Here is a 27,356-nt window from a genome sequence, read left to right on the forward strand (position 1 = left end):
GCCACGAGTGCGAGAGAGACGGAGCGACGGAAACGACTCGAGTCGCGTCGGGCGAGGCGCTCCTCGACCCCTTCCCCTCCCGCTCCTGGCTTTTCTGTGGCGGCCGGCATTTAGTTTGACGGAACTGGTGTTTTGCGTGCGCGACAACCGTGGCGGGACAAAAGGAGGATGCGGAGGCGCCTGCCTGCCTGTCCTGTCTGTCTGTCTGTCTGTCTGTCTGTCTGTCTGTCTGTCTGTCTGTCTGTCTGTCTGCCTGCCTGCCTGCCTGCCTGCCTGCTGTCTGTCTGTTCGTCCGTGTTGCGCGAGGGGACAGGCATAACAGCGGAGCTCTTCGCTTGCGCGTCATGGTGTGTGTCCGCGCTGCAGCGCCGAAACGGAAGCGAAAATGTGTCTGAATTACCGCGCCAATTTCTGTCGTGTGTTTGTTTTGCTTGTTTGCCGAGGACCTTGCCGAGGTCCGCGCCGTGCGGGTGTCGATGATTAATTTGGCGCCCGTTTTGTTGCAGCAACAGATGCACGCCCAGCAGATGCCGCCGCACGCCGCGCACGCGCCGCCCTTCCCGACGCACCCCGGCCTGCCCGGCCTGCCCGGGCCGCTGGCGGGGCTCTCGCACCCGCTGTCCATGCTGCAGGCCGCCAAGCCCGAGCACCGGGACCCCGACGCCAAGCCGCCTCCAGGTAAGGAGTAAACAATATAGTGCACTCATAGTTTCCAGCCACTTTGTTTGGGCGGTAGGGGCGCACAGTGGGCCAGAAGACCGGTGGAGGCGACCAAAACTCTAGACGCGTTTTGAGCTGCAGAGTCGCTAAACAGGACTCGTACCGAACGTGTGACCCCACCAATGGATTGCTCTTCGAACGAGGATTCCATTGGTGGGGTCACACGTTCGGTTCGAGTCCCATTTAGCGACTCTGCAGCTCGAAACGCGTCTGGAGTTTGGGCCGCCTTCAGCGGTCTTCTGGCCCACTGTGGGGCGGGGGTCCCCGACGACGACGACCCGGCGCGATGAATTGCCGAAACGGAACGCTAACGACGGTCCGTGGACGGCCTAAGTGCGCGCCGGCGGGCCGGAGCGGGTCGCCGACGACGGCGTCGGGGAAATGGCCGTTGATGAGGGTGTCCGGGACTCTTCGGCGCCGTGGGAGCGGCCTGCGCGGGCATGGCCCTGGTCCCAGCGTCCCGGCGCGCGCGGTTCTTCTAGGAGGGTTACTTGAGCGCGCCGGGACGGCCGGGACGGCCGGGGGGCAGGTGCGGCGTGCTCGGCGAGCGCGGCCTGCCCCGCCTGCACCGCGTCCCCCACACTGCGTTAGTTGCGGAAGTGCTTTTCACGCGGTAATTACCGTAATAGGGTCGTTAGCCGGCTCCGCGCGCCGTGCGCCTGGTGCGCCACCACTCTCTGCAGGGCCTCGCCCAGGCCTCGCCCAGGGCTCGCCGCGCGCAGCCGCGCTGCCTCGCTCCCGTGCGCACGCCCCCCTCTCCCCGCTCCCCTTTCCTCCGCGACGGCGGCCTGCCCGGCGGCAGCCAGCGGCTCATGTCGACCGAGTTTTACAAGTGATTATTTGCCAAGTTGTCGGCCTCCCGGCCTCCCCTCATGGGACTCGGCGCTGTTGGCACGACGGGGGCCTCGCGGACGTGTCGGCTTGCCGGGGGACAACAATTAGATTGTGTTGTCGGAGGGGTTGACGGCGAGGGCCTCGTTGTCGGCGAGGAGGAGAGGAGTGCGCCGCGGTCGATACGTTTCCGCCTCTTCGCGTCGGCGGCTTCGGCGGCGACAGCGGCGGCGCGCGGACTTTCTTCCGGCTGCTGCAGGTCCTCGAGACCCTCTGGGAGGAGGGGGAGATTCGACTGATGGGATGAGAGCGAGAAGGAGTAGACGCGAGGGGAGGCGCGCCGCGCCGCTCAAGCTGCCTCACTGAAAATGGAGATGTTATTGCGTTTTATGAAAGTTGACACGCGGTCCGTATCCCCCCGCGCCCTCCCTGTGGACCCTCCCTGTGGGCCCTCCCTGTGGGCCCTCCCTGTGGGCCCTCCCTGTGGGCCCTCCCTGTGGGCCCTCCCTGTGGGCCCTCCCTGTGGGCCCTCCCTGTGGGCCCTCCCTGTGGGCCCTCCCTGTGGGCCCTCCCTGTGGCCCTCCCTGTGGGCCCTCCCTGTGGGCCCTCCCTGTGGGCCCTCCCTGTGGCCCTCCCTGTGGCCCTCCCTGTGGACCCTCCCTGTGGGCCCTCCCCGTGGGCCCTCCCTGTGGGCCCTCCCTGTGGGCCCTCCCTGTGGGCCCTCCCTGTGGGCCCTCCCTGTGGGCCCTCCCTGTGGACCCTCCCTGTGGGCCCTCCCTGTGGGCCCTCCCTGTGGGCCCTCCCTGTGGGCCCTCCCTGTGGGCCCTCCCTGTGGGCCCTCCCTGTGGGCCCTCCCTGTGGGCCCTCCCTGTGGGCCCTCCCTGTGGGCCCTCCCTGTGGACCCTCCCTGTGGGCCCTCCCTGTGGGCCCTCCCTGTGGGCCCCCCCGGGGTTGGGCCCTCCCTGTGGCCCTCCTGTGGCCCTCCCTGTGGGCCCTCCCTGTGGGCCCTCCCTGTGGGCCCTCCCTGTGGGCCCTCCCTGTGGGCCCTCCCTGTGGGCCCTCCCTGTGGGCCCTCCCTGTGGGCCCTCCCTGTGGGCCCTCCCTGTCGCCGGGTCGCTGCGGGGGCAAAGCCAGAAGCGAGAGCGAGAATCGCGAGCGAGTCAGCGAGTCGCGGCAGCGCGCCGCCATTGTACAGCCCCCCGCCTCTTCTGCAAATTGGCGGCGCGAAAAAAAAAACAAACGACGACAGATTTCTTTGTATAAACAGTAGTGGAGGGGCTCGCCACCCTCGCCGCCGCTTTCATTCGCGGCCGTCGCCCCTCGCTGTCTGTCTGTCTGTCTGTCCGCCCGGCCTTTACGCCGTGTAATGGCTGCAGTTGGCAGTGTGCTCGTCGCGGTGTCTCTTCGCGCCGCAGAGCAACGCAGGCACGGCAGAGCACGCCGAGGACGGGCTTCTGGACGACTCGCGAGGGGAGGGCGCCGGGGCGGCAAAAAGAGACATTTTGGCGTTCCACCTCGAACCTGTGTGTGTGAAAGGAAAGGCTTGGGGTCTCTCCGGCGCTCATCTTGCGTGGGCTCTCTGAAAATTACCGCATGCAACCAGCCGAAGGGAGGGCCGGGCTCTACAATCTGAACCCGGCCGTGTGGTCTGTGGCCGACTGAGTGGTTTTAACCCGGACTCGTTTCTCTGTTGCAGGACTCAACTCGGTGGAGGAGAGACATGTGAGTACACTGCACGCGATGAAGAAGGCCGCCTCGCTTTACTTCACCCGCCCCGGGGCCCGTTCCGGCCCGTTCGCGCTCGGGCCTTAATCTCATGGCATGGCCCTGTCGCCGGAATAATTTGACCCGTCTCGCTCGCTCACTCTGCCTGATGGCCCGTCTCTCTCTCCCCCTCTCTCGCTCTCGCTCTGGTTGACGCCTCCGCCCCCCTGCCGTCGCCGGCACCCCCCGCTCCTAATCTGCCTTAAATGAAATGAATTTTAAAGTCAGCTTCTTCCCTGTCAGCAATCTCCGAGGCGGTGGCGGCGGCAGCGGCAGCCCCCAGCAGCAAAAGCGACAAAAATGAATGCGAAATAAAAAGAGAGAGGAATGGAGGGGGGAGGCAGAAGCGAGCTGGCTTGCGGGGGTTTGGTTGTGGGCGCCTGCATCTCTGTGAAAGGGACGGCGCTCCATCAGCCCCTCTCCCCCTCCCCCTCGCCGCCCCGACGGTTTTATTAAAAAGGCTTTGCGTCTGGCGCCGAGTACTTTACACATGCTGTCGCGGCGGCCTCCCTTATTCCATCCAGTTACGCTGCCGGCTGAACCCGAGAGGAGTCTCTCTCTCTCTCCCTCCCCCTCGCCCCTTGAGTGCGAGAGGGAGACCTCCCCCTGCTCCAGAGCCGTGTTTCTTTGCCCACCGTTTGCCCCGCTCGAGTTTTTCCTTTTCATTTGTTTTTTCCTCGCGGAAATCCCCGGCCGACGCCTCCGCGGGGGAGAGCACAGCGAGCGGAGCCGCGGGGAGAGCTTTTCACCACCGCCGTCGCGTCGCTGTAGCCTTTTGCATAATTTTGCCCGTCGCTTCGCGGCCCCGCCCCGCCCCGCCCCGCCCCGCCCCGCCCCGGGCGTGACGTCCCACTTTATAGTTTTCCGGCCGTGTTGTCTCTCCCCTTTGTCTTCCTTGTTGTCTTCTTCTTTTTTTTCCTTTGAAAGGAGGGGGATGGGGCGCCAGCGCCAGCAGGTCTTCCGCCTTCGTCTCTCTCTCTCTCTCTCTCTCTCTCTCTCTCTCTCCTCTCTCTCTCTCTCTCTCTCTCTCTCTCCCCTCCTCTCCCCCCCCCCCCCCCCCTCTTGTCGACCTCTTTCGCGACGCGACGGCAATATGTCTGGTGCGGCGGGCGGCCGAGAGTCGACGACCTGTGGGGCTGCTGCAGTGGCTGTGCCTCTGTGCTGTCTCTCTCGCACGTGTGCGGAACCCACGGGACGCCCCATGAGTGCGAGAGAGACAGAAAGCCAATGGCGCGGCCCCCGTCAGTCTCCGTCGATTGTGAGGAATTTTTATTCCCCAATCTCGACGCTGCCTGGCTGCCTGCCCGCCCCGCGATATCCTCTTTCACACCTTGTTCCCGCCTCGCCCCGCCCCACCCCGCCCCACCCCGCCCCACCCCGCCCCGCCCAGGGCACTCCCCCTTTCCGTAATTATCTCCCGCTGGCTGGTAATTAGCATAGGGGGTGGCTGGCTTGCGGGGCTGGCGGCGCCCTGCCCGCCCTGCCCGCCCCGCCCCGCCCCGCCAGCCCGCCCCGAGGCTCCCGGAGGCACGCCGGAGGTGAGGCGGTGGGGGCGGTGGTGAGGTCGCCCCGGAGGTACAGTGCGAGTCAAAAGGCCCCCCTGCCTGGAACGGCGCCTTGAAAAGGGCCTTGAAAAGGGTCGAGCCATGAAAGGACCGCTGGACTGAATGAAGGGTCAGCTTGGCCTGTTTGGCCTGCTGTTGGATTGGACACCACGGCGGTCGCTGCCGCTTGGTTCAGAATCGCCAGGGAAAGCAACAACAACTAATTTTCGTTGCATTCTGAAACAATAAAATTTAGCTTTTCTTAATTTAAATTTTACGTAAGAAATCCCTGGGAAATTTGATCAAAATCGCGAAGTAAATTCGATTACGATTGAAAAGAAAGACATGAACGACAGTTTGTGTGTGGGTGGGTTTTTTTTTCGTGTCTGTTTTCTCGACTTGACACGGTGTTTACGAAAAATTGAAAGTATACGCAGCTTCTCCCCCTCTCGATGACGGTGCGTTTGTTGACTCGCCCCGGCGATCCGGTCGGCCCGCCCGGGCCCGCCTGATTGGTGCAATTAGAGGGTGCGGCGGGGTGGGGCGGGGTGGGGTGGCCTGCAGGTGAGGGTGGCGCGCGGCGGCGGGGCGCGACCACTCGACCGCAGCGAGCCGCTCATGCTCGTGGCGAGGCGGGCCGATTCCGAACAAGGGCTTCGTCACTTCGCCACTCCGTCTCTGTCGCACCTACCGGCACGCCCTCGGGCACGCCCCATGAGTGCGAGAGAGACGGAACGAGGTCGCGTTTCTCGGAACTCCCCCGCAGGCCGTCAGCGACACGCTCCGCTGGCGATCGTGGCGGAAAGGGTACCAGAGGGGTTGTGTCCGGCCGGACCGTCCGGACTCTGGCGCGGCGGCGTGTGCGTGTTAGCTGTCCCGGTGCGGTTGATGATGTGGCGGGGCGTGGCGGCGCGTCGCGGGGCGTGGGTGTGCGGTCTGCCTTCGCTCGCCCCGCATGCCTAATAGATTGCGACAGACGTCCGAGAGCCCCTTGGACGGAACGGACGGCCTCGCCCCGACCTCGCCTCGCCTCGCCTCGCCGCCCCTGCAGTCTGCCGATGCCTTATAATCAATTTAGCAGGCCACGAAGCCCCGCCAGCCAGCCCGCCAGCCCCGCTCCGCCCCGTTCCACCCCGTTCCTCGCTCGAGTTGCTGCGCTCGGCTCGGCCGCGCCCGGCTCTAGCCAACCCTCCTCCGCCCCAGCGCACCCAATTCTTTTCCCTCCATGAAAACGTGTAATCTATTGTGAAATAAAATGGAAAGACGGCGATCGGGTGGAGAGGGCGGAGTGGAGTGCGGGAGTGGAGTAGGGCGAGTCGGGCGGCTGCCACTCCGCCTCCTTATTCTCCATTTCCCTGCTCCCCGTTTGACCCCCTCTCTCCCCCTCCCTCCCCCTCCCTCCCTCTCTGCCATGCCCACGCGTCTCCACCTTTCTTTCCCCGGGGGAGCCTGGAGCCGAGGCAGCTTACAGCAGCCAGGTCTAGCAAGGCTAGCAAGGCCCCCGCCTCGGCCCCACCCAAGGCCCACCCCACCAGCGGCAGTGACTTGAAAAATGGTCCTGGTTGAAATTTGGCTCCCCCGGGCCTGGCGCTGCCGGGGCTGCCTGGGGCCTGGGCATGGCCTGGGGGTGGAAGGGGAGCAACTGCAGATCGGCGAGGAGTAGCCCGGAGGTGGGGGAAGGGGGGGGGGGCGTACCGGCACTGAATAAAATATATGACGGTCCTGGCGGGGCGAGGGGTGAGGGGCCAGACCCCGGGGGCGAGAGCAACCACTTCCACCCCCGCCACCGCGCCGCGGCGCCGCGGCGCCACCCCCCTGTGGTCACAAACACTGGCGTTTTGTCGTTTTTATACCTCGTCCCTTTTCGTTTTCTCCCTTCGATTCGGCCGATCGGCCGTCGTTTTACTACATAAACTTTGGTCGCCGACGGGGGAATAAGTCGCTCTTGGTTTCTTTGCCTTTCTCTCCCATTTTTTCGGGGGGGTGTTTTAGCCGGGCGCCCCAGTCAGTGTGTTTTGCCGTCCGTCCGGCCGGCCCGCCCGCCCGCGTGCCCTTGGATAGTGGTGCTGCTGCGCGCTGTTAGTGAATGGGGATTTATTGTTAATCAGATAGGGCTGCTCGCCACGCTCCCCCCACCCCTTTGGCGCCCCCACCCCACTGGGCAGCCAGCGCCACCGCAGTCAGTGAGAGCTTTATTGCTTGGGGTGGTTTCGCGCGGTGCGGCGCGGTGCGGCGTTGTGCCCTGTGCGGCCGCGCCTCGCCACCCCTTTGAACGCCCCTCCCCCCCCCCTCCCCCTCTCCAGCCGCTTTTCACGCCCCCACCCCCTTTCCCTGCCCCCGCCCCCTTCGTCCCTTCGGCGCCGCTTGAGCAGCAAATGGAGCAAGTGCTGATGGGCGTGCTCGGCGCTCGCCAAGCTCGCCCCGGTCGACGAGGGCCTCCACGAGGGCCTCCACGAGGGCCCCGACGAGGGCCCCGACGAGGGCCCCGACGAGGGCCCCGACGAGGGCCCCGACGAGGGCATAGGGCATGCAATCACGCAGAACGGTCCGTTCGCGAGTAGCGAGGCACCCCTCGGGACTTCGGCAGTGGCGGGGCGGCGGCCAGCTTGGGAGACGGACTCGGAGCCGTCCTGTCGTTGCTCTGTCTCTCTCGCACTCATGATGCGTACCGTGCAAGAGGGAGAGAGAGGAACGACTCTCCGCTCTGTCCCCTTTCTGAGACACACCCATGCTTCATTTTTCTAAATTTGTGTTTGCCTTGTCTGTTGCAGCGTAACTCAATCTCTCCTGCCGAGAGGGAAAAGTACAGACCAAGAAGTCCTGTGGAGCCAGAGCACAAGAAGATGAAAAAGGAAGAGAAAGATGGTCATGTAAGTTTTGTTCGTTGGTGATACTTGTTAAGTTTTTTTTTTTTTTTTTAAACAATAAAAGCATATTTTACATGGTTGCTTTTTATTTTTGTTTCGCACCAAGCCGCTTCTGCCCAAACATTACATGCACAAAAAGTTACTGACAGGGAGGTGCCCTGTTTTGCTAGCTTCAGAGTGGATGTTACACTGGTTATTCAATTATCATAACTAATGTGAGAGGACTTCCACTTAGCTGATTGCTCATTCATATATGACCCGAGCTCTGAACTCATGAGCTGCTTTGCAAAATTATGCATTGGTCATCTGATTAACAAACCTAACTTTCATTGTGACGCGAGGCTGAATTTATTTATTTTAATTTAGCTCAAAATTTCGTTTATACTAATAGTATTATTATTTTTTGATTAACAGGCCAGTGACGGAGAGAAGAGTGATCAAGATCTCGTAGTTGATGATGCTAATGAGGTAAATAACATAGAATATTTTGTGTTGGCAACCATTTTAGATATATTTCATTCTCTATTTAGCCATTAGCTGTCCAGGAAATTAACTTTGCAATTTTTTGGATTTGCAGGACCCTGTGTCACCCCCTAATGGAACCACTTCACCTAGAGAGAATGGAATTGACAAACTAGCACCAAAGAAGGAACATGTGGGGCCACACAGGTAGGTCACCCTCATGTTTATCTGCCCTGGGTATTCTTTACTTCAAACTTAACACATTGACAAATTGGATGTCTGTAACTAAACTTCCTATTTTGAATTCCTTTCACAGTCCTCGCAGTGGCACATCTTCAAATGCAAGCACTCCCTCCACCAAGAAAATGGACAATGAGAAACCCTCGACTCCTATCTCTAAGTCAGTGACTCCCACCAGTGCAGGAAGTGCCAACAACTCTGCGGCTGGAGGAATGAAGCCCCTTAAACCACCCTCTGCTCTGGGTAAGTTTCTGCGCAAGACCAATCAAACATAGAGTGCACTGTTGCCGATCATTTGTGATGAGACGATTCTATGGATTTATTTGCGTTTTCAGGTCAATACCCTCACTACCTTGGCGGTGCTGGACCTCATGATGTACTTCAGGGACCTGGCGCCCCATATGGCCTACACAACAACCTGCCACCATCCCTCAACAATTACCCCCGCCCTCCCCTTGTCGGCTATGACCCCCATGCACAAATGAGAGCACCACTGGGGCCTGGCCTGGGAGGCATTCCTGGGGGCAAACCGTAAGTACCTAAAAGAAAGAAAATGAAACCTTTTCATTACGAGAGGGAAATATCTCTTTGTGCTTAACCTAAATGTGGCTTCTTTTTTTTTTCCAGAGCATACTCCTTCCATGTTAGTGCGGAAGGTCAAATGCAGCCCGTTCCTTTTCCCCCTGATGCCTTGATTGGCCCTGGGATTCCTAGACATGCTAGGCAAATCAACACTCTCACTCATGGAGAGGTGGTGTGTGCTGTGACCATCTCAAATCCTACCAAGTATGTGTACACTGGAGGCAAAGGTTGTGTAAAAGTCTGGGACATCAGCCAGCCTGGCTCCAAATCAGCTGTTTCACAATTAGACTGCTTGGTAAGATATATCTGAGACAGAAGTATTCTGATGAAAGTGAAATGCCACAGCGATTTTAACTTACCTTTTATTTTTTTAAATTTTGAAACAGCAAAGAGATAATTATATCCGTTCAGTAAAACTTCTGCCGGACGGAAGAACTTTGATTGTTGGAGGTGAGGCAAGTAATCTCAGCATATGGGACCTTGCATCGCCTACACCAAGGATTAAGGCTGAACTCACCTCCAGTGCTCCAGCCTGCTATGCCCTAGCTATTAGTCCAGATTCTAAGGTATGTTTTTCCTGATGCAAGTCAATCAGAAAACTGAGGAAACCTGCTTGTAATTAACACATGACTTTTTATTTCCAGGTTTGCTTCAGTTGTTGCTCTGACGGTAATATTGCAGTGTGGGACTTGAACAATCAGTCTCTGGTGCGACAATTCCAAGGACACACAGATGGTGCTTCATGTATTGACATATCGCCTGATGGTACAAAGTTATGGACTGGAGGGCTAGACAATACTGTTCGATCATGGGATTTGCGGGAAGGACGTCAATTGCAGCAGCATGACTTCTCCTCTCAGGTATTGACTTGCACCACTCTTGTTTAGACTTTTACATCTGACTTTTGAACGAAAATAAATCAATGTCCTTCTTGTCTGTGTTTCAGATCTTCTCATTAGGGTTCTGTCCAAGTGGAGAGTGGTTGGCAGTTGGTATGGAAAACTCCAATGTGGAGGTCCTACATGCTGCTAAACCGGACAAGTACCAGTTGCATTTGCATGAGTCTTGTGTACTGTCTCTCCGGTTCGCTGCCTGCGGAAAGTGGTTTGTTTCAACTGGAAAGGACAACCTTCTCAATGCGTGGAGAACACCATACGGTGCTTCCATTTTCCAGGTTTGTTTCTTACGACTTCTAATAAAATCCTCTCTAACGTCAATGTTTTGTTTTTTTATGAACTTTACTAATGATTATTCCTTGTTTCTTTTTCTCTGTTTAGTCAAAGGAGTCATCATCTGTGCTGAGCTGTGACATATCTGCTGATGACAAGTATATTGTCACTGGTTCAGGAGACAAGAAAGCAACAGTCTATGAAGTTATCTACTGAGTTTTCTAGTGTTTGTGCTGTGCACTCATGAACTTGCTATTGAGGATTGAGTTTAGGTAACTCCTTGTGAAGCTCTCTATGTTAATTAGACAAGACACTTGGGTTCAATGTGGAGAGACAAGGAATTTTAGTTAAAGCAAGCATACCTTGGCATAAATCTTTTGACAGATGGTGCATCGTTGATTGTCCAGGTTTGACCTGTTCTGTGATATCTCAGTGAGTGTGTGTATGTATGTGTAAGCATAAATGTGTTATTATGAGTATGAGTGAGTAATGAATGTGCTTGTGGTGCAGTTACACTTGACTTACAGTTATGCTTTTCTGCCACGCACTTTGCTCATGACCAATTGTGCTCCATTTGCCTCATTAGGAGTGCAAATTGTTGATAGTACTTGTACAGTAATTAAAAGAATTGAGATGACTTTTTTAAACCTTAAAAATAATGTTATGATCTTTACATTTTGGCTGGTTTGCATACATAAGACATTGTTAATTGACTTAGAAAATTTTATTTGTGTCTTAATTGGAGCTTTTTACACCTATATGAATTGTTGTGAGACGACTAGAATCAATGTTGAAACAAAACCCTGCCAGATAAATCAGTGCGCTTTTTATATGCCCTAGTTATGTTCCTTGAGATGTTTTGCGTCTGGTACAGTTGAGAGCATTTATGTTTTTCTTTTCACAGTGTGAAAATGGATCTTTATTTATGGTTTAAGACTTTAGTTGAGCACAAGTTTTACGTAAGACTTCATTTTGCTCACACAAATGCAAGAATTAATTTATACTAAAGACTGGTATTTCCCACATTTATTTTTATACAATTAATGCAATTTCTTAAATGTTATTATTGCTTCAGTTCACAGCCATTAATTTCCTTGTGAATACAAAGGAATGGGATCTCACGATAGTCATTCTTGGTATTTATTAAGATGTTCTCAGGCTCTTGGGCTGTTATTTCATTATTGTCTTGCAGAAAGTGCTGTGTAGATGTTTTTCTTTTTGTTGATTGGTTTGGTACTTTAACAATACTTTACCCAAGGTCTCATTGATAAGTGATGGTAACACATTGAATGATATTATATTAAGTAGATGAAAATCATACTCTTTTTCTTTGCTGATTTTGCTGTAGAATGAATGTAGGCCTAGTATTCCTTTTGTAGTACATTGCTTCAATCATTGTTATGTTTTGATTCCCAGCAAAGTGAGTATTTGCTGTTACATATATTTTCTAAATCTATCTGAAAATGTGGTGTATCTTATTTCTTGGAAAAAGTATTGAAAAGTACCGGTACCTTATTTGTTACAAGTCCTGTCAGTTCCTATCATCGTGAAGGATTTTTACTGTCCTGCTTTCTTAGGTGCCTTTGGAAAGGTGTTTGAGACTGGTGGCAAGCTATAACCTCCCATGTGAATTGCTCCTGCGGTCTTTGGCTGGATAAGGAAATAAAATAAATCATTTCCTGCATTTGCGAAGTTAAAATTTGTCTCCTTATCTAATTTGTACCTGCAAAGGCAGCTGGACTTATTCTGTTCAAATAATAATAATGAATGAAAATTTAAACTGTTTATTCATTTTGTTATGTATAGATAGTATTTGTGAACTCAAATTTTTGTACACTTGCAAAAGGTGTTGACAACTAATGCACACACGTTACACCTTGCTACTTACTTTCTGCATCTCTGTACCAAATGAACTGCGAATTGTTTATCATGTGCATTAGACAAGTCTCATTTTTTTGCATGTATAATAAACGTAGTATTGAAAATGCTGAAACAAATTGAATGTGTTTTCCTTCTCCTCCCTTTCTCCTTTGGTATGCCACTATGATGGTCTCCAATTGGGTGAATGTTTGAACACAGGCAAAAGAACTCAAAAAAAAAATCATTAAAGTTCTTTAGAATGTTTTTTTTTATTGCTATGGGTCTAAGAAACAGATGCCCCATGCCCAATTGTCTTTAGTGCATTTTATTGGGGGCGAAAGTGACTTTCTCCGTGACACTTGTTGAGTTGAAGGAGGTGTGGACGGTGGGTTGCCTACCTACACGGCGCATGTCAACGCATTCCAGTCGCGCACCGTTTTGACTAGTCCCTGCGTTCACTCAAAGACATGTGCAGTGCATGTTGTGATAAGGGTCTGGTAAAATATTGAGGATAAAACAGTTTAAATATTACAGATTAGTTTATTATTGATTCCATTGTAATTTTGTGCTTAAATCATCTGGAAGGGATGAAACATTATTGCGTATAAGTATCACAGTAATTACTGACATTTTGACCAAGAAAAACAAGACCTTTGTCAACCAAAAATGAAAAATCAGTGGATAGAAGACAGACATAACATGAAAACAAAATCATAATGATCATGGGCAAAAGCCACTGAGCAAATAGCTGTTAGTAGCATAAATAATAAAAAGATACAAAAGATGACAATTAAAAGTAGGCGTCAGCACTATTAAGGCACATAGTTAAAATATCACTTATTACCCGCCAGAAATACAAACAACATCTAGAAGCTGTAGTATTGCTGCCTCTCAGATTAAAAAATAATGATAAATATGAAGGAAGTTTTCCTTTGACCAATCACTACAAAGCTCCATATTGCTGCACTGCGCCAAAGGAGTGATGCAGTGAATCTTATTTAAACCGCATCCAATTTATGACAATGTTAATAAAGGGAAAACTAATATATGGCACTAGAAAACAGCAGTAGAACACAGCCAACAATGTGCTATAGTTTATGTGAGAGAAGACACTTATTCCTGGAAGAAGAAGAATTTCATTAAATTTTCAAAAGCTTAAACAGAATTTTCTAATATGGCACTAAAAAGATTACAATTGACCATGGAGAAACATTTTAAAAATTAAACGATTGAAAAAGTGTTCTCAACATTAGAAAATACATTTGTGAATTAAAATCAGAGAGGGAGATCAATACAATCAACAAAGCAATCTAACAACAAGAACAAAAATAGAGCAACAATCTTTAACAACAAAGGTAAAAATTTTCACTGTCCAAAACACCTTGCAAATAAAATTATTTAAACAAAATACACTATGTAGAAAGTGACAATGACTAGAAGAAAAAAAGCAAGTGTATAGCCTATAACAACCCGTGTAAGTTTTTTCTGCTCTTGTGGTGTCATTTGATGCTGCCTTTTTCGTCTCTTAGCACTACTTATTTTTCTTGCATTAACATGACCTTCCCACTCTAGCTTAGGACCAACAAGGAGTAAAGGTTCTTCTAAAAAGGACACCATTTCCATAGGTACCTGGGGAGCAGGTGTGGCACTCAAGAGATGCCCTGATGCACTTGCACTTCGCATAGTGCTCGTCAAGGGTTCATTAGTGACCTCAGAAGGAAACTCAGTTATATCATATATGCTGCAGGGGTCATAACCAGGTCTTCTATACCCATTACCATTTCTCTTAGACTTAATATCAAAATCTGTGGCAGATCTCACAATCTCATTAGCCACTTTTGTAGAGGGTGTCTCATCACAATCATTACAATAAAAAATGTCAGAGGGACACGAAACATTAATTTGTTCGAGGGCTTGTACATTCAAGGCAACAAACTCAATATTACCCTTCGTGTTTACAGTATTTGCGTTTTCTACATTACGGAAGCCCTTACCAGCAGACAGCTCTTCAACATGTGGCTTACACTCATGACTGTCCTCTGTGATGGATGTTTTAAGACTTATGCAGCAGTTAGGTTCAAATTGTTTGATTGAACGTCCATGCAAAAGGCTCTGACGCCGTGGAGGTTTTGGGACCTTGACTTTCAGTAAAAAGGAATCATTGGTCCGACTAAGCCCTTCTTTCAGGCCTTGCTTGAGAGTGTCACTAGCCAGAGCTTCACAGAATGACAAGAGTGTGGTGCCAGCAGTTTCAGCAGTATTACCTTGAACAGGAGGAATACTTCTGCAAACAATATTTGTTTTTACATGATTTTCATTGGTAGCAACATGGCAGTTGTTGTCAGCCAAGGAGCTCTGGTGGATGAATGGCAGCGAGTTGACAAGTCTGCAATGGTTGCTAGACGCGAGATGCCCTAAGTACCGACAGCCTGCATCACGCGTCTTATAGCAGGGTCAGTTCTCAGACTTCTGTTCAAGCTTCTCCATATCATACAACACCTAGAATTAAACAATGACATTAGTTTAATATATTGGTAATACAACCGTGACAAGACGTTTGACAAACATATTGATTGATATCTTACCTCAATTAAAGTACTCATACTCCATGCTTGAGTTCGACAGCTGTCCTTGCAGTATGCGCCATTATGATTGGTAAGTTCAGGTAATCCACGCCATGGTGATGACTGAATTTCGGAGAAGTGCTTGGCCATCAGGGCACGTGTGTTTGCTAAGGTTTGGGCTAACTGTGATCCTCCATCAACAATAGATGCAAAGTGCAACCTTGCCCTCAAGAAGAAACCAACAGGCCAAACCCATTCCTGGAAGGAAAACATTCATTGAATAGATACCTTGGTTCAGCCAAAATAAATACATGGGGACCTTGAAAATAAATCCATATTATTTTCAAGAGGCACCTACCGGTCCTTGGTGGTAGTTGAATCCATCAGCTACAGAAGAATCTTCAGAGCTATTGCTATTATCATAGTCTGGACGATAGGACCAGTCACTAGGGTCCAGAGTCTTCATACCAAGTGGTCCAATTAAGTACTTTTCTGCCAGTTGAAGAGCTTTCCAGGCATGGTTTGGATCAACCATCTCAGGTGCCTGAATAAAATTAATTTTATTGGCACAAGTTCAGTTAAAAAAGGGGATAAGGCTTGCTTTAAAAGGAAATTAAAGACTTACAACAACTAAAGCGATTGGGAAGTTGCAACGAAGTTGGTAATCCGTCCAAGGCTGAGAGGCACCAAAAGTATCCTTGTAAATACCACGCCTGTTCACTAAATCTGGTCTTTGTTCTCCTGCACATGGTGCTTCAGGCACCCAGAAGAATTTTTCAAAGTTCTGAGAAATTTTCTCCTCCCATTGCTTGTAGGTCCAAGTGGTGACTGTGCCTGTAGAGGAGCACAATTATGAATATGAAGATAAGAAAATAAAAATAATTACAGTAAAATGGACAAGTTTATCAACAGAAGAATCAAAGGGTAAACTAACCATCTTTGTTGGTGTGGTTCACAGACTCATATGGGAAGTGTCCTTGAGCATGCATGTTGGCAAGCCATCTGACTGTCATCTTACTAAGACCAACAAGTTCAACCGCACTTCCATCTCTGGGTGTTGCAGGCTTGCCACGATTGTGAGCTTTCTCACTCGAGCCCATTTTATCCATCCATGTACCACAGTTCCACTCATTTCCACCAAAAACAAAACCTGCCATTTAAAAAAAAAAAAAAAAATTAATTAGTTTGAATAAGAAAAAAAGCATTAATATATAATGAGCTCAGCTAGAAACTTTTACTAAACCATTTTCAGGGTTAACTCCAATTTGGTTGTTGAATCCTTCGTCAGTCATGTGAGCATCAATTCGTGTGCCAGCATTACGCTCACGGAAAATGAGACCTTGGAAATGGGTTTGCATGGCTTCCTGAATTACGTCATGAAGTGGCTGATCCTGTGAGGGTACAAGCGTATAAAATTCAAGTTATTTTCCTAGCATTCATAGCTTGTAAGACGGTATAAACTTAACAGTAAACTTACATGTTTGCCAGGCTCCTGTGGTTCACTGTCATCTTTGGGGAAAATTCTAGACACTTTGTCTTTCAAAATACTCACACCATCTGGTGCAAGATCAATGTAAGAAATCAGAGTGTACATCCACCACCAAAGAGCATCACGACAGTTAAACCTTGAAATTAGAAAAAAAATAAATTATAAAGTAGTGAAACCAAAAACCAAAACATAATGGAGAAAGAAAGACACTATACCTGGCATTTTTGCCACCATCCAACAAGTTGGGAAGAAGTCCATGCCTCAAACAAGCTGCATATCCTAAGATATGATACCTTGTTTCTTGATACCGTCCAGTCAACAGGAAGAGACCTCTCAGGGCAATGAAAGTATCTCTTCCCCAATTCCTCATGTACCCAGTGGAAAAGTGAGGAAGCCCTGATAATGGAAAAATGTAATTAACATTCTTTTTTTTTTACCACACATTTTTGAATTGAGAAAGAGTTCTTTAAAATGTACCTGCTGAGAGAGTTGTGAAAACTTGCTGAGGGTTGTCACCGTTGCGAATATTTGGCAAAGGTGGAGATAAATTGGGACTAAGCTGAGGAAGTTGTGCACTGTAGACTACTCCACCACACTGAAGTGAACCCATGGCAAGACTGCGCAAGAATGTACTTCCATCCTTCACAAAGCTGCCAAACACAAAAGAAGGTAATCAAGTAAAGTCAATCAAAGTGTCATCCCCAATTTCGCACAATACAGGCAAAACCTTACTCTGACATGGAGTTCCAGGCATGTTGGATAAGAGCAAGATAGGTGTTAGTAATAATCACGTCAAAATATCGGGGGACAAGATATCTCGGAATTTCTTTCACAGGTTGAAGTGCTCGTTCCAACCACAGCCCTAACTCATTAGTGCCAGCATTTCGCTTTAAACGCTCGTGCATAAAGTCTGAAATTTAAAAAAAATTAAAAATTATTACTTTATCTGCAATATACTGAATTGATGAACTGTTACGGTAATACGCACCAATCATCCAATTGCCCATGCGAAGATTTCCACAAACTGGATGACCCAGGTCATTTTTGGGCCTGATGTCACTGAGCAAAGACATAATTCCTGCAAGCAAAAAATTATTAAATAAAGCCAGGGAGTAGCACTTGAGGGAAATGATTTCGATTGTGAACAGACCTTGAAGCCCTGCATAAACCATAGGAGCAAAGCCAGGAATATCATATGTTCCTGCATGGGGTGGTTCATCTCTCTCCTCTTCTGAGCACCGATACAAGGCACGGTTCAAATCAGAAAGAGACAGGCGAGAAACTACTGTGTCTAAATCAAAGTCACCAGATGAGGAGCACAAGGCAGATGTAATTCTGCGAAGTTTGTCCATAGCCGGGCGAACCTTTTCATTCAGTGATACTCTGTGGGTAATACATAAGTAATAAATCTTCCAACAAAGCAAAAATTATACTTAGAGTATCAGTACACTTTATATACATACCTGATAGCAACAACAGAGCCAGGCTGGAAATCTTTGAAGTTCAAAACAGTCATGCCAGGATCAGAAGAGTGGCCCAAAGACAATGCATTTGATTCTCCAAGAGGGAAATTTTCTCTCAGATTCAAAACATATTCACTCAATCCATTAATTTTATTAGGGTCTTTCTTGAAATTTTCTTGACGCCCATACCTTGGCCCATTGTTGACCCTTAAGAAAATATAAAATAAAACCATATTTTAAACATGTTGACAAATTGATATACCAAAGAACTCAGTTATAGAGAGGTGATAACATACTTGAAGCCAATGTGAGTTAGGCTTGTTTCCAAAATCACTTCATCGACTGTGCCCTCCACTGTAAGTGGCTTCATTCCATTCCGAGAGAAATATGGGTCAGGTAGGTGGAAAGCTGTATAGGCTACTAATATAACGGACTGGTGGGTTGAAGGGTTGTGGCGTGTGACAGCTACCACATCAGCATCCATTTGATCCACAAACACCTAAAATTGTAAAGAGGAAAATAGAAAAAAGAAAGAGAAATTTTTGTGCAAGTTTGTGAATACAGAGGTCTACAAACCTGACTGAAACCATCTTGACCAAGCTCAAAATGTAATTTATTCAGAGCTCGCTTTCCTGCTGTTATTCCTGTCTGCAGATTAACTTCATCTGGAGTTTTGGCTTCCCCATCAGTCCATGAAGTGTACTCTCGACTTTCGTCAACAACATGAATCTGTAAATTGAATAAGTCAAAGTTACGGCTTCAGAATAGAGTAGGTGGATTCAAAACAAAAATTACAGCTATCTACACTTACGTGATGGGGAACCAGCTGATCATAACCCCTGTTGCTTCCACTCCCACAACAAGCCATTGATACCAGAGCAGCTGATGGGAGAAGATCAAACACACAGCGCTTGTCAACAGGGCTAGGATTGTCATGTGACAAGTCAAGGAACAATGCGTGTGCCACGGAAGGGACCAAGGGCCTAGCCACAGGCTGCAAGAAGGCGCCAACAGGTTCTCCACCATAGCGATACACCAACCTGCCTAGCTCATGAGAATCCCAAGCTGACATTGCCTCTGCAAAGCACAAAAATTAAGTGTCATATGAAATAAATAACAGTAAAGCAAATGAAAAATGAAAATTAAAGAAGTTACCTCTAATTAAAGAAGTTATTCCAAGACGGTTGACAAAAGTATTGTCTTTGTCATCTGAGTTGGTGAAAAGCTCAGCCACCACATATAGGTCTGGTCGAATTTTCCTGGCAGCATCAAGTAAGTACTGGGGGAAGTAAAAAGTTTTCGCATGAGAACAGGTTTCAACATTTAAAGAAACAAGTTTCCCCAATTAAGTTAACTGTACCTCAGCTACGGGAATCGGAGTAGAATGGCAGTTATCCAAGCGAATTCCATCAAAAACTCTTGCTGTTTGCTCAACGTAAGCCTTCATGTGCTCCCATAAATATGGACTATCTTCAGGCTTTTCACCAAATCTGTTAATAACAAGATATTTGTAATGCTTCTTCAATGAACATTTTATATAAAATCAAGACAAAAAAATATTCTCTCAACCTGAGCTTTACACTGTCTCCCCATGCAATTAACTCTCTTCGAAGATACACATTGGAATCAGGTCCAGCAAAGTTCCGAAGAGGATCATCGCTCATGACCCAACCATTGTGAGCCATCATAAAGCAAGCTTTGTCTGAATACATGAGTTGTTCATGCTCTTCTAAGCTTTTCGGTTCTCCAAAGTCGGTAAAGTACCTAATGTAAAAATAGACATTGAGTATTATTGTTTTGCAACCATAAAACGAAAAACAAAACAAAAAAACAACAACATGGAATTCAAAAATTGCTGGTACATACCTATCTATAAGTGGTTTTTTTACAGAAACTTCACGAATGTGAGGGCCATTAGCCTGCACACGGAAGTACCGCATACCAGCAATGCAATTTTCAATGGCAGAGTTGATATGGTTGTGAAGAGCTTCTTTGCAGATGTTGTTCAAGCCCTCAATGTGCTGCTTGAAGTCTTCTCCACAGCGACGAAGCCTTGAATCTTCATCAAAGCAGTCACCTCTAAAAAGTTGAAAATAAATTATTGCACAGTGTGTAAAACACAATAAAAAGGTGCTGAATATGGATGGTTTCAATGTACTGACCGGTACGTGTTAAAATACTTCTGAGCCAGTTGCATGTTGACAGAGCTCTTGCGGCGTGTCCACTGGGCATCACGTTCAATCTGAACCTTCTGTTTATCTTCGTATGAAGATGGATTTGGGGATGGAGGAGTGGTACGAGCGACATCCAAAAACTGAGCGACTGCAGTGTTCGTGTCAATCAAGAACAACTCATCGAGCCTCAGTCGAGGTAGAAAGGTGCCATGCAGAGCACTCCGAATGGCCTGGAGGTGATCCTCTGTGTAGACTTCCTTAGGGATGCCTGAATGTTCCCACTTGCCAGCAGCCACCTCAAGAGTAAGTTGATGAAGGGCAGCATCCAGGAGGTAGGCCGGGCGAAGGTGAGGGCAGTTTATCAGGTTGTATGTGCTTTCTGGGTGGATCTGAAGCCACTGACTTTCATTGGCAGTGTGATTCAAAACAATATCACAGATGCTCAAAACCTTCCAGTCGCGACGCATCTTGTCAGTGATGGCTTCCACATCACTTATGTCTGCAGTCTTGCCATCGAAATCAAACTTGGGATTCAGCTTGAGCTGGTCGCTGAGACTGTATGCAGAGTTGGAGCCCCCCAGTTCCTGCGGCAAAGAGGGTCCCATGAGTGCTCAACAAAAAAATAGAAACTGGATCCACCGCTGCTTGTCCACCCGGTCCAGCCGGGCCAGCCTTACCTGGATGGGGGTGAAGTGCACCATGTTGTAGCCGCTCTCCTTGGCGACGCGCAGCTTGGCCTCCCAGGTGGGGATGGGCCCCAGCAGCTTGGACAGCACGGTCTGGCACTGCACGCTGTCCAGCGGCAAGGGCGTCTCCAGGTCCGGCCCGCACGTCAGCACGGGGTCCACGGTGAAGTAGCCGGAGCCCTTGCGGTCCGCGTCTTTCCTACAAGTTGAAGCAGGTACACTGCTGGAACTTTTACACTTTGACACTTGCTTCCAGCGCACAATGGCGATGACTGGCGATGACTTACCCCTCGTCGTAGGTGAAGTAGTAGCGGAAGGAGCCCGCCCTGCGGATGGGCACCTCGCCGTACTTGGCCGTGTCGTCCTTGGACGCGTTGGCGGAGTCGCTCTGCCACTGCACCACGCGGTAGCGCGTGCGGCTGAAGTCCTCGTCGGCGCTGGCGGGGTGGTTGCAGTGCAGCGTCACGCGCCGGCCCAGCAGGGACGGGCCGAGCCGGAACTGCAGCAGCCATCCTGCGGCGGGACTTCCCTCAGACACCAGCAACGCGTGTTTAGAGCTCCAGAGTCGCTAAATGGGACTCGAATCGAACGTGTGACCCCACCAAAGGATTCCTCGTTCGGAGACCGATCCATTGGTGGGGTCACACGTTCGGTTCGAGTCCCATTTTGCGACTCTGGAGCTCTAAACACGCGTCTACCTCCAGCCTGCTGGACCGCCCCCCAGAACCCGTCTATGCATCCGCCTTGTTGAGAGACGTAGTGGCGTAGTGGCCCTACCTTTCTGCAGGCGGTACAGCGTCGAGTCCTGGTGCTCGCCGTCGTTGAGGGTGAGGACGCGGACCTCCGGCCGGCCCTGGGGGCTGCTCCCGGCGCCCAGCGCCCCCACCACAGCCCCGACGGGGCCCACGGCCGACGGGGTGCTCGCCTTGCGCAGCGACATCCTCCTCACGGGCTGCAACACAAGCAGGACCACCGTCAAAAAAGGACATGGAAAATGGACAACACTGGCTGCGGCGTGAGTGCACAGGGCACCACGGGTACGTTCAAGTAACCTCCAAACAAGTCTGTAAAGTTCTATCGCGGGACCACGGACACAATGGACCTCCTCTGGCTTCCTAAGTAGCCGCCGGGAAGGTAGGCAAAATGCGTTGTTTCACCAAACCACCCACCGAGGCCCCCGGCTGCGCCACTCGTACACCTCTTTGAACAGGCTGACAAGCTGGTGACAAATTTATGAATAGTTTTCGTCGCAAAATCACAAACTCACAGACACAGTTCGTTCTCCACACAGATATCCGACGCACGCCTCAGAGTCCGACAGGAACCACTAAGGAACTAACCACTGCGGACGCAGAGGAGCGCAGCGGACAGTCACCCGTCCACGACTGCTCGAGGCGGCAACCCGCCCCGACTTTATGTTCCAGTGGCCCGGCAATCGAGCTGGCGGGCCACACACTGTGATTGCCCACGACCTGCCGAGGGGTGGCATTGGGCGCATCTCGAAGCATAGAGGCCTCTATCCGACCAAAACCCTATCACATTATATTGGGTCGTGTCCGTCTTGCACCGCTTCTATCTCTATCCAGCCCACTTCTATCTCTATCCAGCCAATGTACGGCCGCCGCTCTCGGACTGGCTTATCTCCGGGCTCCTCCGGGCCTGTGAGCCGATCCCAAATAGTGCTCTCGTCTCTCTCGCACCCATGCGGAACGCCCCATGAGTGAGTGAGAGAGAGGCAGAGCGACGTGGTGCCGTTAGGAATCAGCCTGCTGGGGGAGACACGGCGATTGAGCCCGCGGCGTGCGGGTCAGTTCGGAAGCTCCATCTCTCTCGCACTCGCTCTCGCACCTACGGGACGCCCAGCCCTCTGCGCCTGTTGGAGTGCATGCCCGAATTTGGAGGCACACGCTCAGAGCAGTAAGGTAGCTCAACTTTGAAACCGACTTCCGATCTCCGTGCGTCGCGCGCTGAATGCGATACGCCCGTCGCAGCACTCGGCACACATAAAGCGTGAAGCAGTCCACCGCGGTGCTGTAACGACAGCGAATGCTATCGGCGCCGCACATGTAACATCCGCGTGGCGCAAAGCCGCAGCAGCAACAACAACAACAAAGCGGCGATGATCCACGCGGATCATACTCTGGGCGGAGCAGTACTAATAACACTGAACTACGCGTGTGGTGCGACTTACAAAGTCCATGTCGTCCGCGGCTTGCCTTGGCAGTGGCGCGTCGGGCGCGTCTCGCTGGACACTGGCGGACTGACAGGGCGCGGAGGGCGCGCAGGACGGCCACCTGCCCACCAGGCACCACCAGCCCGCGAGACTCATTCCGAGCTCTGCTTCCGTCGCTCCGTCTCTCTCGCACTCATGGGGCGTCCCTAAAGGGTGCGAGAGAGACGGCAGGGTCACGCCGACCTTCCCCGGGGCAGGCCGAGCTGCAGGCAGGCTGCAGGGGCGGGGTGGGCCAAGGCAGCCGACGACACAAAGCGAAACACAACGCCGCCGCCACTTCTCGCGTGTACATGAAACCTAGACGGCGGCTGCACCGCCCAACACGAGTTAAATATTTCAAATAAAAAACAACAAATTTTTAGTGGCCTCCCTCGACGTCCTAGTATTCTTAAGACCCTACTCTTTCATGCCCTGGATCGGGAAGACGTTGACCACAACGATTTTGGCTTTGACCGCAACGATTTTCCGACCAAGTTGGTCAAAAAGTGGTCGAATCTCGGAAATTTGCTGATTTTGCTGACTTTGGGCGGCCACTGTGTCCAATCTAGTCGCCGTAAAAGGCCTCCCTCGACGTCCTAGTATTCTTAAGACCCTACTCTTTCATGCCCTGTATCGGGAAGACGTTGACCACAACGATTTTGGCTTTGACCGCAACGATTTTCCGACCAAGTTGGTCAAAAAGTGGTCGAATCTCGGAAATTTGCTGATTTTGCTGACTTTGGGCGGCCACTGTGTCCAATCTAGTCGCCGTAAAAGGGACGACCGGGACGGGCTGAGCGCCTGAGCGGCTCCAGGTAGGCACGCCCGCCGCTCACCGCTGCACCGCACAGCGAGATGTTGCCTAGCTGCACGGCGCTCTCAGTGCATCGTGGGATTGTTTGCCTACTTATTTGGCACGGCGCGGACTCGACAGGTTGGCCGGCCGTGGCGTGGGCTGGGCAGCCGCGGCCGTCGTGCACACCGATGTCACCGCGTCCGCGCCGCGTCACGCCGCAAGGCGAGCCTCAAGGTCCCGGCAAGTGTCCCCTCGCGATAAGACTGGCCAGCCTTGACGCCTTGACCTATGGCAAGCCAGGCACAGGCAGCCAATACCATCGATACGCGACCCAGCCCGGCCTAGCGCAGCCTGGCGCTCGCTGGCGCCCCACAGTCCGCGTGCCCGGCGTTGCCACACAAGTAGGCAAAAACTCCCACGACGCACCAGTGTCGAAAGGGTCGCCGACCTCAGACTGCCCACTAGGCAATATCAAAGCCGTGCTCTCGAAAAGTGGCCTGGGCAGGTTCAGTGGTGTGCGCGGTGCAAGTGGCGCGGACAGTGTCCACGCCGCGACGGCGTTGCTGGCGTCCTACGCGCCCAAGGACGCCGCCAGCACCAGACTCATTCCGAGAGTCGTTTCCGTCGCTCTGTCTCTCTCGCACTCGTGGGGCGTCCCGCATAGGTGCGAGAGAGACAGAGCGACGTAAACGACTCTCGGAATCAGTCTGCAGCGACAGCCACCCGACCGACTCCGGCCGGCAGGCGGGTGCGACGGGGACGGCGTCGTAGCGTGACAGCGGCCTCAGTATAGCGTTACGGCCGCGAACACGTGTACTGGCACCTGTAAGCGACACCACCACCGCCGAGGAAGCATAAAACGGTGGCGAAATTTGGCAAGAGTGGCTGCTCTGTCACTCTGTGGCGGCTCAGGTGGCCAGGCCACGCCAAGCCAAGCCACGGAATTCGGACAGGAAGTTGGTGAAAATGACCAACCTAAGTCGCCTCCACTGGTCTTCTGGTCCACTGCGAGGGCGACGCTCTCCCCAACCCTGGATCCACGCCTACATCGGAGTAGACCTGCAACGCGGAGTGGCGGCACGCACTCCTCACTCACCGACTCCTCGGGGGCGGCGGGGCTGGCGGGGCGCGGAGGCGAGGCCGCGTCGGGGGCGGAGCTGGCGGGGCCCACAGCCCCCGCGGAGGCCGAGTAGTGCACCATGGCGTACAGGCTCTTGGACCAGAAGACGACCAGCGCCGCCGACCTCAAGAGCGTCTGTCGAATGGCGGCCAAGGCCCGCCACAGCTCCCCCAGCGCGCGGCCCTCGCGGCCCTCGCGGCCCTGGTGGTCACCCCCGTCGTCCTCCATCGGCCAGGTCAGCAGCTATATCTCGTTATCATTCCCGTTTCCTCGTTTCGATACTTGCGGCGCGGTTTCGACACGCGGTGCAGCGCTGCAGCCCGCCGGGCGTGGCGCCGTGACGTGCTCGACGACGTGCTCGACGGCGTGCTCGACGGCGTGCTCGACGGCGTGCTCGACGGCGTGCTCGACGACGCGTTCGACGGCGTGCTCGACGATGCGTTCGACGGCGTGCTCGGGCGCGGTGGAGCGGCCGGACTGCAGGGACACGCCGCCGGACGGGCGGACGGGGCGCCCCGATTTGGGAAGGCGCGGTTCGACGCGGACCTCCTCGCGCGGCTCACGCGGGTCGGGCCTGCCTAGGGCCTGCGAGGCGCGAGGCGCGAGGGTCGCGGGACGCCAGCAGGCTGTCTCTCTCGCGGCCGGCGAGTGCGAGCGAGTGCGAGCGAGACAGCGCGACGAGCGAACTGTTCGGAATGAGCCGCGGTCGGGTCACCGCCGCGTTCCCGCGAGACGGCTGTGCGTGCACAGTGTAGCGCACCGCCGGCCGGCCGCGACCCGAACTTGACCGAGTGCCGCGGTCAGGCGCGGATCCAGTGGGGGGCAAAAGGACAATCGCCTCCCCCTGGATGCGCGCCGGTTGAGCCATAGACTGACTCCGAGAGTCGCCTTCGTCGGCCTCAACAAAACCAGTCTGCTGTCCGTCCGTGCGAGATGTGCCGCGGCACGTCCAAGACGCTGGGACAGCTGGTCCCGAAGGATAGTTTCGTCGCCAGAGAGACAGAGCGACGAAACGATCGGAATAAGGCGGCAGAGGACAGATGGACGCACTCGGTTCAAATCGGACCCCCGCCGGCTGTAACTTCTTCACGACTCTGCCGGGAGATACGGGTTTACGGTCATGGCCAGGACCCACAATGGGTCCACGACGACCGCCACTCCCTTCCAAGGACACGCCACGCGCGCCACGGCCATGGGGTCCACTAGGGTCCACCTGTAAGCTGATTCCCAGCAGTCGCTCTGTCTCTCTCGCACCCACACGGGGCGCCCCGCGAGACCACGGAGTAGCACGCAAGGCCGATGGGAGCGCGGAAAAGCGCCCAAGTTCACGGTCCACGTGCAAGCTGCAGCCTCAGCCTTGCTGCAGAGACTCATTCCGAGAGTCGTCTTCGTCGCCCTGTCTCTCTCGCACCTACACGGGACGCCCCATGAGTGCGAGAGAGACAGTGCGACGAAGACGACTCTCAGAATCAGTCTGCTGGCTCCCAGCCAAGGAGTTGTTGTGAGACACTAGGAAGCAGGGCAGGCAGTCCTACGTGTCTTGGAACCACTATCTAATGGGTAGAAAAATTATTGTTAACGGGACCATGACAAAACCAGCAAAAAGCTACTTGAAATTTTGACAAAAAGTGGTTCCGTTGTTGTCAGGCATGCTATGCAAACATGCTTGACTAATGTACGAAATGGTTGCCGACAACCTCTACCATAAGAAGTACTGTACATAAAATTTAGTCTGCCGATAAAGACTCCCCTCATGCCATGGAATCAATGGTAAAACAAAACCGCAAGTGGAAGAGACACAGGGAAAGGAAGTTGGTGGTTGACAGCAAGTAAACAAAGGTGCAGGAAGGGAGAGAGTGAATGGGCTGGACTGCCCCCTGGACTGGCCGCCCAGAGTGGAAACAGGACCTCGTCACACCTGCTTCCCTCCAGCGCCGCTACCGGTGGCACTACTCGAATAACCCGTCTCTGTCACAGTGTCACGCTCGCCGAAACTATGACAACGGTGTCCGCAGGGCTGGCTTGACACACTGCAGTCAAAGGGCCAACAAACAGGGCGCGCCTTTCAAGGCTCAAGGGTGCCAGGGACAGAACGAGTCTGCTCCGCACCAAGTTCGTCACGAGCGAGAGAGACAGAGAGCGAAACAGCCGCAAAAGGGCCGAGGAGAACCTCTTGAAGCGATTCGCTCGGGCAAGAGCTTCATTTATAACCTCGACAAAACGTACCTGATTGGGTGCGGGATGTGAGAGAAGGTGGCCGGGAGGTTATGAGGACAAGCTGCAGACACTGCCGGCTTCTGCACGCATGACACACGCACTGTCCCCGGTGCGCGTCAAACGCAAAACTCCGAAATGCAGCTGTTTTGAAGTTTCAAATGAAGGTCAGCCGCGGTCACACTTGTTTCTGTCTCTAGCAGAAAGCTCCACCGCCTTCAAAGCGCGTCGCTCACTGCCTTCATCTCTCAAGCAGGTTAGTCAACGTGTAAAGCTATGGTCGCACTCTTCCTTTTATTTAAGACTTCTTTGCGTGTCAATAAAGGCCTCTTTTAGTATTTTTCATTTTATTCTCTCAAATTTTTATAGTTCATCTAAGCTACCAGCGCTACCAGTCTGTTGAATATCTTGCTTCTTTTCTGCATCAGTACATTGGCTAAGTTGAGTAAATAAAAACAAGCGTCTTCTGCTACAGTCTCTCGTGCCAACGGCGTAAACCTCTCTTTAAATTTGTTTGAATGATTGTCATTTAAATTTTCTCCCAAATTGTTGATTAATTTAATTCATTGAACGATTCATATGATACGCAGTAGAAAGTT

The 27,356-nt window shown here is 52.0% G+C and overlaps 2 protein-coding genes across 14 annotated transcripts in view; one reads left to right on the forward strand and one right to left on the reverse strand.

The window, feature by feature from the left end:
- LOC117645563 (protein groucho-like) overlaps positions 1–12,176 on the forward strand; it is a 34,107-nt gene extending 21,931 nt beyond the window's left edge. For 8 of the 10 annotated variants that reach the window (XM_034385863.1, XM_034385856.1, XM_034385854.1 and 5 more), the window contains 12 exons: positions 507–678; positions 3,248–3,273; positions 7,631–7,729; positions 8,141–8,194; positions 8,304–8,395; positions 8,505–8,671; positions 8,764–8,959; positions 9,056–9,305; positions 9,397–9,576; positions 9,655–9,870; positions 9,957–10,184; positions 10,288–12,176. In XM_034385863.1, the coding sequence (XP_034241754.1) occupies positions 507–678; positions 3,248–3,273; positions 7,631–7,729; positions 8,141–8,194; positions 8,304–8,395; positions 8,505–8,671; positions 8,764–8,959; positions 9,056–9,305; positions 9,397–9,576; positions 9,655–9,870; positions 9,957–10,184; positions 10,288–10,395 (1,788 nt within the window). In that variant the 3' untranslated portion in view covers positions 10,396–12,176. The remainder of the gene's footprint in view (positions 1–506; positions 679–3,247; positions 3,274–7,630; positions 7,730–8,140; positions 8,195–8,303; positions 8,396–8,504; positions 8,672–8,763; positions 8,960–9,055; positions 9,306–9,396; positions 9,577–9,654; positions 9,871–9,956; positions 10,185–10,287) is intronic. The other 2 variants (XM_034385858.1, XM_034385859.1) reach the window with 1 other exon arrangement.
- A 383-nt stretch (positions 12,177–12,559) lies between these two features.
- On the reverse strand, positions 12,560–26,964 carry LOC117645562 (glycogen debranching enzyme). Of its 4 annotated transcripts, none has more exons than XM_034385850.1 (25): positions 26,770–26,964; positions 21,193–21,367; positions 20,703–20,928; positions 20,407–20,635; positions 19,718–20,313; positions 19,422–19,634; positions 19,125–19,319; positions 18,916–19,045; positions 18,711–18,834; positions 18,367–18,632; positions 18,132–18,284; positions 17,852–18,054; positions 17,556–17,762; positions 17,243–17,475; positions 17,081–17,170; positions 16,825–17,002; positions 16,570–16,742; positions 16,308–16,488; positions 16,081–16,228; positions 15,847–15,994; positions 15,538–15,753; positions 15,229–15,437; positions 14,962–15,147; positions 14,625–14,861; positions 12,560–14,538 (listed from the first exon to the last, which is right to left on the reverse strand). In XM_034385850.1, the coding sequence occupies exons 2-25, from the start codon at positions 21,353–21,355 to the stop codon at positions 14,494–14,496; spliced, it is 4,749 nt and encodes a 1,582-aa protein (XP_034241741.1). In that variant the 5' UTR covers positions 21,356–21,367; positions 26,770–26,964; the 3' UTR covers positions 12,560–14,493. The 4 variants fall into 4 exon arrangements, with proteins under 4 accessions (XP_034241741.1, XP_034241743.1, XP_034241740.1 ...); XM_034385852.1 differs by having other exon boundaries at positions 20,407–20,614; positions 26,770–26,963; XM_034385849.1 differs by having other exon boundaries at positions 17,081–17,475; positions 20,407–20,614.
- Positions 26,965–27,356: the final 392 nt, after the last annotated feature.

This window comes from Thrips palmi, unplaced genomic scaffold (assembly GCF_012932325.1).
Source record: "Thrips palmi isolate BJ-2018 unplaced genomic scaffold, TpBJ-2018v1 HiC_scaffold_18, whole genome shotgun sequence".
Lineage (NCBI taxonomy): Eukaryota > Metazoa > Arthropoda > Insecta > Thysanoptera > Thripidae > Thrips > Thrips palmi.

What these genes read in the sequence shown, in the direction of transcription:
- LOC117645562 (XM_034385849.1), bottom strand. Translation starts at nt 21,355, where the DNA reads ATGTCGCTGCGCAAGGCGAGCACCCCGTCGGCCGTGGGCCCCGTCGGG. An exon ending in TGCACTTCACCCCCATCCAG is followed by an intron (nt 20,314 to 20,406) that starts GTAAGGCTGGCC and finishes TCTTTGCCGCAG; the next exon opens with GAACTGGGGGGCTCCAACTC. An exon ending in TGGAGTTAACCCTGAAAATG is followed by an intron (nt 15,754 to 15,846) that starts GTTTAGTAAAAG and finishes TTTAAATGGCAG; the next exon opens with GTTTTGTTTTTGGTGGAAAT.